Consider the following 8225-nt stretch of genomic DNA (forward strand, 5'->3'; position numbering starts at 1 on the left):
AAGTATATCACAGCTTAAAAGTAAATAAGTCTCGCATCTTCGGGATTCTGCTCCGCCGGACAGTATGGGCATTTCAACCTGGAAATAAATTGATTTCTTTTAAAAGTGACTTTAAATCAGCACTTAGAAAATATCAACATACTCCAGCCTTGCCGCATATATAACACCTACTTATTCGCATTGGCAAGCTTGTTCAACGCGTCTCGAGAAATAACGTGACCGCAAACCAGTTTCATCGGCGGATTGTTCTCTGTGCTTTGTTGCCTAAGTATAGGACAGGCGAAAACCGAATGGTAACGGCTCTGTTTTCCCAGGTCTATCTCGATCTGCACGGAAAGAGAACGATGTTTTGAATCTTTAATATTTATACACATATATTTAATTATATACACTTCGTGCCCTTGTACTTACAGGCAATTCATCTTTACCATTCCAGATACCAGTAACTTGTCTCTGTTGCATGACTTGCTTGATATTCAATAGTGCAGGTAGCGCAGTGCATCCTGCATTGATACTGTAAATGAACAACAAATTATTATTGATGTTTTGTTAAATTCTTCTTAATTATGAGCACATAAATCATATGTACCAAACAGATAATGGACTATCCACACTTAAGCCTAATAATGTACACGCTTCTTTAGTGAAAACATCGTGTATCTCGAGCCATAAAGTCGGATCTAATAAATGACTATAGGGAGATGACTGGATCCCATGTGGCAAATAAAGTAATGTTCCCATTAAAGATTGCACTTCTTTCTCGTAACGTACGACGAATTGCGTGAGATTTTGGCGGGCGTATAGTATCGCTTCTCTCTGTTTACTAGGACCTTGTTGAACTAATCTTATAAAATGTAATCTGTGTAATTTAAACTCGAGAGAAGAATTCTGAAAGGGAATAAAAAATTGACGATATGTGTTATAAATCAATAATATAAAAAAGACTATATACATTCATGAATCAGACATTACCTGTGCTAAAAGTGCTTCTCTGTGTTTTTTAGCCCACTCTAATGCTGGTTCAAGATTTCTCTGTTTTAGACAATCCAGTATATAATTCAATTCTGTGAATGGTTCCTTTCTACCTTCATCGGTTTTAATACCAGCTTCCTGCAAATGTTACCAGTTACATTATTATATACAATTACATGAATACAAGAAACATACAAAGTAGTTTGACAAACATTGTAAAATTGAAAATAAGCAAAGCGATTAATATATCAATTATACATTTATATTACATACATTAATTTAAATAATATTCAGATATATGCAATAATTTTGAATTAAGTAAAATAAATTAAACACGGATTTGATTAAAAGAAACTTACCACTGCTAATTCATCGGCAATATCTAACATTCCTTGACGATAAAAGTGTTGACAGATTATTTGATTAAGAAGATGAGATTTCTCAGGCCCAGAAAATACATCTTCCCTGCTGGTACTAGCAAAATCAGCAATAAAATTTCTGTCTATTGCCTTGCCCACCTTGGATACTGTACTATGCAGATCGCGATGGTCTGTTGCTAATCTTTGTACAGTATCACGTACTTTTGTCATTGCTTGTTTTAACATTTGAACTTGAGCAGCTGTTAGTTCCTGATTAGATGGTGCTAATAAAAGTATATTTAAATCAAAATTGATTATACATTTATTGTAAAAGAATAAATATATAAATATTATATATTTACTAATTATATATATTCAAATATTTATACACACATATAATAAATTTATATGTATAAAGTTTCGCAATAAAATATAAATTTTACAATTTATAAAAACATTGTTTTTAAAAAATTATTTTAATGCATCACATAAATATACACTTAAAAAATCTAATTATTCGTTTTAATATCAGTTGAATAATTTCAGTGACAGAACAATTTATGACATTACGACAAGTATATGTCGAGACAATACTTCAGTAATGAGAAAATATAACAAAATAAATAGATATAAGAAATGAATAATTTACACTTAATTGTAAATTATTATACTACAATTTATGTGTCAAATCTAAAACTAGACTATATAAGTTAAATAGTCTACATGTAGAGCACTATTTGAGGTTAGTCGATTTCAAACAATTAAATATGAATAATACAGACACGTTAATAAATGAAATAATTCATCTATCGAAAAATGAGTTTAAGCCATTAAGGATCGAGAGCGTGATAAGCCCTTCGAATTGCATGATAATAACTATGGAAAAATCGAGATGAAAGACAAAAGATTTTGGGACATAGGAATATCAATGATCTTATCGCTGTTTACCTTCCTCCAGATCTTTTTTCAGAGATTGTATGTGGTTTATCAGATCGCGCAACACTGCCTCCGCATGTTCATTTATCGCGCCGAATTTCGACAGAACTTTGTCGACCTCGCGTTCAACAGCATTACACGCCTCCATTATTATCGTATCACTTTTCGCGACTGACATTTGCGCTCCGTGAAGAACGTAAATATATCCCAGAATTTCAAGCTAATATCTCGCGTAATGTACGGACGAATGTACTGGCTCTTATTGGCTGTCAGTAATCATTTGATAGTGACATTTTATCGCGTTCATGTGATATAGCCTGCAACTGATATATAGGTTGTTTCAAAATGATCACATTACACGTAAATGTATCAAGAGAAAAATGGATAATAATAGAGCAAAAACATAAAAACCACAGCTAAATGTTTTGTGCCTAAATAACTGTAGAAATTCGTATCCTACAGTAACAATAAACATTTCGTTTCCTTAACATTAGGTCATCTTCAGTATCACAAATTTTAAAATTAAAAAGATTACATTATCTGTAAAAATAATAATTTTACGAATATATATATTCTTTTTAACTTTTTATTCTTATTTTTTCATATCAATATTTTTGTAGGAGAAAAATGAACTTGACAGTAGGATAAGTTTAAATGATATAAAGATGTATACAATTAAGACTGTGATTTTATTTTTTTCCAACAATTTTTTCAAGTAATCATTACATTAAAATTATACACATTTCTAAGTAATTGCGATAGACATTTTATATACAAATTAAATTAATGTATAATTACAACTGAATCACGATTATTTCATTTATAGGAATTATTAAGACATACTGGCATTTTTTCTTCATTTACATTCCTAATTATCTAGATAGTACACAAAGCCACAAAAAGGCATAATGATGTCACAGTATTTATGACATCATTATGACTTTTGTGTTCTGTTTGAGTATATATATTTTCATTGAAAATAATGTCGGAGAATGAACATATACATTTAAAATAAAAAATTTCGTGACTGGTGGAATGTTCATTAATCGGTGATAGGATTACCCTGTAACAAAATAATACGTATTTAACTTATGTGAACAATATTTAAATATAAATTATTTATACATTTCCGCAATATTGTTTAATCATGAAATAATAAGATAATTAATTTAATCAATTGATTTTAATATAATCCATACACATACAATATAAATTATCTAATCTTCGATGTTTTTGACTTACCCATTCTCGAGCCATAACTAGTATGGTCTTACTACTCAATTTTGGCCCAATCAATGGATTCATTTGTGCCATATAACAACATAGCCAGCTATAAGATAATTTTATTTACGTATAAATTACAAATATATGAATTGAAACATCAAGATGACGTAAAAATATTACTCTTACAATAGCCAGCACGTAAAGCCCGTTAATACCAAGAGAACTTGCAGTATCCTGCAATAAATGTCAATATAAATTAAAGCTTGACGAATATGGGTAATTTGATATCGATTTATATCTTTATAAAATATCTCTGTTAACCGAAATGTTCAAGGAAAATTAGATCAAATGCAGTTATTATTTTACAAGCTATAACATTGTGAGAAGAAATATTTATACAAGAGGAAATTGTCTGTTTAAGAGATCTATGTACAAATGCGAATTTCAATGGAATGAGTATGTACGAAAGCAAAAAAGAGCGTCGAGAGGGATATTTACCCACGATTTGGTCCCTTTGGAACGAAAAGTGGTAGAGCTACTCCTAGAAATACCACGGCGCCCCAGAGAAGCGTGAAGGCTACCACAGGTATTGCAGCTGCGCCCATTTTTTTCCTATCTGATTACGTTCCTTCGAAAAGTAGCGAACGAACACGGAGCCAGCGACCGTATTTCGTATGAGTTATTTACAGGTATCGAAAGGATCACATGAGAGATTCTTTGTACTATTCACGTGACACATCGATTGACCGAAGAACCTGCGAAGAAGGTAAGTACGGCACTCGATTACACTCGGTGCCGTGAATGAGTCTGTTCGTTGCAGCTTTTTGCGCTACTTCTCTTTTTTCTTTTTAATATCTAATTAAATATCTATCTTATTATTAAATGCAGGAAATATAACACAGTACAACTGTAAAAATATTTCGATTGCTGCAATGTATAAATTTATCATCTATCGCGTGAAGTTGTCCCGGATGTTTCGGATATATAACATCCGTATCTACGTATATTCATGCATTATGATTGTAGAAAGAAGTGGGGGAAGGGCGACGTCGCAAAACAGCTGATTTGACAGCATTCCACAGCTGTCATGACGTATAAAAAGTCCCTAAAAAATCTAGATTCCGGAAGTGCGTAAGAATTAATGAATACTGAATGGTAATGGAATGTGGTCTGAACGTTGGCGCGATATCGTTTCTTGGATAGTGAGTGACATGGCCAACGATCTGAAGTTGGCGTCAGCAGCTGACTTCTGCATGCTTCTGCGTTGAGAGACGCGAGAGTACGTTTTCATGTGGGTTGATGATGTTATTTCGAAATGAGACGCAACGTGTAATGTATGTAACATATAATCACATTGCATGTTTTGATGCGACAGTTGGTGATAGTCAGCCGCAGGTTGAGTGTACTACCGCGCGCGACCCTTGCTCTAGGGCGGAGAACGGTTGATAAGCCAAGACACTTGGAAGACCAACGGAGACCAGCCAGCAACTTTTTTTTCCGGAAGAATTTATTGAAACGAATAAACGTTATCCATTCACGATGAAGAAAAAGGTAAATTTTTCTTCTTACATTACGCAAGTGCATGGAATTGCATTTTTTGTTTTGCACAAGTCTTCTTTCTTATAAAGACACATCTTTGTTTTGAGACAAAATGAATACCATTTTATTTCAGGTACTGTTAATGGGCAAGAGTGGATCTGGGAAAACGAGTATGCGCAGCATTATTTTTGCCAACTACATCGCTCGTGATACCCATCGTCTAGGAGCAACGAGTAAGCTAAACTTATGCTAATAGTCTTAAGTATTTATAATCCATTTTTATTTCAAGACCATCTTAAGTAATATCTTAAGATGCTAATACAGTTTTGTAATCAATTTGAATACATCAATTTGAATAAATTAATTAGCTATATTAATATTTTAAGACACTAATACCATCTTAGACATTAATTCCCTTAAGATGATCTTGAAGATTGCCAGCTTAAAGGAGAACTAATATAATGTAATTTATTACAGTTGACGTAGAACATTCCCACGTCCGTTTTCTTGGCAATTTGGTTTTGAATTTATGGGATTGTGGAGGACAGGAAGCATTCATGGAGAATTATTTTGCGTCCCAGCGTGATAATATATTTAGAAATGTAGAAGTGTTGATTTATGTCTTTGATGTGGAATCGAGAGAGCTGGACAAAGATATGCATTATTACCAAAGCTGTTTAGAAGCAATACTGCAGAACAGCCCAGAGGCGAAAATATTTTGCCTAGTTCATAAAATGGATCTTGTGCAAGAGGACCAACGCGATTATATATTCAGGGAAAGAGAGGAAGATTTGAAAAGACTGAGTTTACCTTTAGAGTGCACTTGCTTCAGAACTAGCATATGGGATGAAACCTTATACAGGTATATATCAGATAAGAACATAATTAAAGCAAACAAATAAATCTTTGTTATTGTAGAGCATGGTCATCCATTGTATATATGCTGATTCCCAATGTGAAGGAACTTGAACAAAGCTTGAATCAATTTGCTAATATTATCGACGCGGATGAAGTGCTTTTGTTTGAAAGAGCGACCTTTCTAGTAATAAGTCATTGTCAACGGCAGTTTCACAGAGATGTTCATCGTTTCGAAAAGGTTTCCAACATAATAAAGCAATTTAAATTGAGTTGCAGGTAAGCATGAGTCATGCAAAAAAATAACAAGAAAGAGATGCAACGTTTACAGTTTTTATTAATTTTGCAGTAAGTTAGCAGCACAATTTCAAAGTATGGAAGTTAGAAATACCAATTTCGCGGCCTTTATCGACATATTTACCTCAAATACATACGTGATGGTTATCATGTCCGATCCAACTATACGTAAGAGAGTATTTCAAGTATTTGTACAATTCAAATCCAATATCGAATATATATATATATTTTTTTTTAAATATATTTACATGGATATATTTATTGCTGGGTATGTATTTGAAAAATTATTTGTATATAATTTTATTTTATATTTGTATTTCATGGAAGCATATAAAAGTATTTTATATTTTATATTTCAAATACTAAGATTGGCAATTAATTTTATTATTTGAATTACAAAATACGTCAAAAAAATGTCAACCTCTTCATTTTAAATACAAAATACGTAATACTTTCATGTTGAATTACAAAATCTACTTGTCTTTCAAATATTGTATTTTAAATAAAAATATTTCAAATACATGTCCTGTATAAAATATAATCGAGTTTGACACTCAAGGCATTACCGTGTTTCCTGATATTGAATTTTTTGTTAAAACGCGTGTCTTCTTTCAGCATCCGCGGCGACGTTAATCAACATTCGCAATGCGCGAAAGCACTTTGAAAAGTTGGAACGTGCCAGTCAGAGTTCGGCGTTGACTAGATAGAAGTCGGCGCGACCCAGGCGCCTTGTCACCCGGGTCCATCCTATTAATAATTGCTGAATTTCTGGAATTGCGTATCGTTAAGATAAAGCGCGATTGCGGGGATACGATTGTTGACGAGATCGGGTTACAAAGTATACTTCAATGTATGGCTTCTTCAATGTGAGCGTTTATGACAAAATAAGTATATAATCGACGTATCCGAAAGAGGCTGACGATTATCACTGTATTTCAGGCCGTATATTAGGACTCTATTGATATGAATTCATCCTACATGTTACACGCGGATATGATACATCTCTCATAATGCATCTGCCATTTATCGACGTAGAATATTTTTTAGTTTCCATATTCGTGATTCTCTTGCTGCATTCGGAATTATTTTTTATTCTTCAATTCAATAATCGTTTGTGATTCGAAACATGTCGCAATAACATCCAACGAATATTAGTTATAATTAATCATTATAACCATGTTTATTCTATATCTGCATGATATTATGATATAACAATGCAAGACTGAGTATCCATTTAAGAGCTTCTATTCTCGTAACTGAATCACGACAATAGAAAAATTCTGATGAAAATAATCGATTTATAATCGCGATATGTTTTAATTATGTGTTCACTGATAGATTTCCTTACTGAAGATCGTCCTCAAATATAAAAAGAACTTTTAAGTGGATGTACAATCTATGCTGCATCGAGGTATCATTTTGTGATTGTAAAGATAAATAGTTAACGTCAATTTGGTAGGAAAAAAATTTACGATGTGTTTATATGTTTACAAAAAATTCTCAAAGATATAACAATTTAAAACTACGATGTATTTTTTAAATGTGCAAATAAATTATAACCACAAGTAAGCTTATATTTCTTCCATGAATGAGTATATTTAAAATTATAAAATTGATAGAAACATTTCCTATAAAATCAACTAAAAATATAAAATAAATTTAAAATCATCTGACTTAAAAACTTTTAGAATAATCAAAGACTGATCAGATTCTAAGTTTACTCGATCAAAGTTTCTGTCTGTTTTTTTCTGGTTCCAATATATTTTATGAATCCTTCTATGCCTTGGTGTAAGTCACCAGTTTTTTAATGTTAATTTTGTAACTTGTTGAACAGAATGGTTTCGAAATATAAGATAATTGTTTTAATGTTTCGAATAGATTACAACATCGAATCTGTTAATCTGATGGTGATTTTTTTCTTGAACACGAAGGGATTGATATTTTGAAATTGTATTGAGAATAGTTCCAAAGTGAATTGAAACGTACTATTTTCTATTTTTTGGAATAAAGATTTAAGATTGCGTATTAACTACCACGCTGACT

The 8225-nt window shown here is 32.1% G+C and overlaps 3 protein-coding genes across 6 annotated transcripts; 1 reads left to right on the plus strand and 2 right to left on the minus strand.

The window, feature by feature from the left end:
• Positions 1–7: 7 nt before the first annotated feature.
• On the minus strand, positions 8–2493 carry LOC108757095 (protein RMD5 homolog A). 2 transcript variants are annotated; one of them, XM_018501429.1, is made up of 7 exons: positions 2280–2493; positions 1332–1615; positions 973–1110; positions 590–888; positions 412–514; positions 172–326; positions 8–78 (listed from the first exon to the last, which is right to left on the minus strand). In XM_018501429.1, exons 1-7 carry the CDS (start codon positions 2443–2445, stop codon positions 15–17), a joined length of 1209 nt encoding a protein of 402 aa, XP_018356931.1. In that variant the 5' UTR covers positions 2446–2493; the 3' UTR covers positions 8–14. The 2 variants fall into 2 exon arrangements, with proteins under 2 accessions (XP_018356931.1, XP_018356930.1); XM_018501428.1 differs by having other exon boundaries at positions 8–96.
• A 596-nt stretch (positions 2494–3089) lies between these two features.
• LOC108757098 (V-type proton ATPase subunit e 2-like) lies at positions 3090–4288 on the minus strand. 2 transcript variants are annotated; one of them, XM_018501433.1, is made up of 4 exons: positions 3990–4280; positions 3678–3725; positions 3510–3597; positions 3090–3330 (listed from the first exon to the last, which is right to left on the minus strand). In XM_018501433.1, exons 1-4 carry the CDS (start codon positions 4094–4096, stop codon positions 3310–3312), a joined length of 264 nt encoding a protein of 87 aa, XP_018356935.1. In that variant the 5' UTR covers positions 4097–4280; the 3' UTR covers positions 3090–3309. The 2 variants fall into 2 exon arrangements, with proteins under 2 accessions (XP_018356935.1, XP_018356934.1); XM_018501432.1 differs by lacking the exon at positions 3090–3330 and having other exon boundaries at positions 3441–3597; positions 3990–4288.
• Positions 4289–4574: 286 nt separating this feature from the next.
• LOC108757086 (ras-related GTP-binding protein A) lies at positions 4575–7691 on the plus strand. 2 transcript variants are annotated; one of them, XM_018501411.1, is made up of 7 exons: positions 4575–4782; positions 4867–5042; positions 5164–5263; positions 5508–5892; positions 5949–6164; positions 6235–6350; positions 6798–7691. In XM_018501411.1, exons 2-7 carry the CDS (start codon positions 5031–5033, stop codon positions 6887–6889), a joined length of 921 nt encoding a protein of 306 aa, XP_018356913.1. In that variant the 5' UTR covers positions 4575–4782; positions 4867–5030; the 3' UTR covers positions 6890–7691. The 2 variants fall into 2 exon arrangements, with proteins under 2 accessions (XP_018356913.1, XP_018356914.1); XM_018501412.1 differs by having other exon boundaries at positions 4575–4770.
• Positions 7692–8225: the final 534 nt, after the last annotated feature.

The sequence above is a fragment of the Trachymyrmex septentrionalis genome, unplaced genomic scaffold, assembly GCF_001594115.1.
Source record: "Trachymyrmex septentrionalis isolate Tsep2-gDNA-1 unplaced genomic scaffold, Tsep1.0 scaffold132, whole genome shotgun sequence".
Taxonomy (NCBI): Eukaryota; Metazoa; Arthropoda; class Insecta; order Hymenoptera; family Formicidae; genus Trachymyrmex; species Trachymyrmex septentrionalis.

What these genes read in the sequence shown, in the direction of transcription:
- LOC108757095 (XM_018501428.1), bottom strand. Translation starts at nt 2,445, where the DNA reads ATGTCAGTCGCGAAAAGTGATACGATAATAATGGAGGCGTGTAATGCT. An exon ending in GAAAAAAGATCTGGAGGAAG is followed by an intron (nt 1,616 to 2,279) that starts GTAAACAGCGAT and finishes TACTTTTATTAG; the next exon opens with CACCATCTAATCAGGAACTA. An exon ending in AAGCTTGCCAATGCGAATAA is followed by an intron (nt 97 to 171) that starts GTAGGTGTTATA and finishes CACTTTTAAAAG; the next exon opens with AAATCAATTTATTTCCAGGT.
- LOC108757098 (XM_018501432.1), bottom strand. Translation starts at nt 4,096, where the DNA reads ATGGGCGCAGCTGCAATACCTGTGGTAGCCTTCACGCTTCTCTGGGGC. An exon ending in CCAAAGGGACCAAATCGTGG is followed by an intron (nt 3,726 to 3,989) that starts GTAAATATCCCT and finishes CATTTATTGCAG; the next exon opens with GATACTGCAAGTTCTCTTGG. An exon ending in GGCTTTACGTGCTGGCTATT is followed by an intron (nt 3,598 to 3,677) that starts GTAAGAGTAATA and finishes ATTATCTTATAG; the next exon opens with CTGGCTATGTTGTTATATGG.
- LOC108757086 (XM_018501411.1), top strand. An exon ending in CCATCGTCTAGGAGCAACGA is followed by an intron (nt 5,264 to 5,507) that starts GTAAGCTAAACT and finishes AATTTATTACAG; the next exon opens with TTGACGTAGAACATTCCCAC. An exon ending in TGGGATGAAACCTTATACAG is followed by an intron (nt 5,893 to 5,948) that starts GTATATATCAGA and finishes TTGTTATTGTAG; the next exon opens with AGCATGGTCATCCATTGTAT.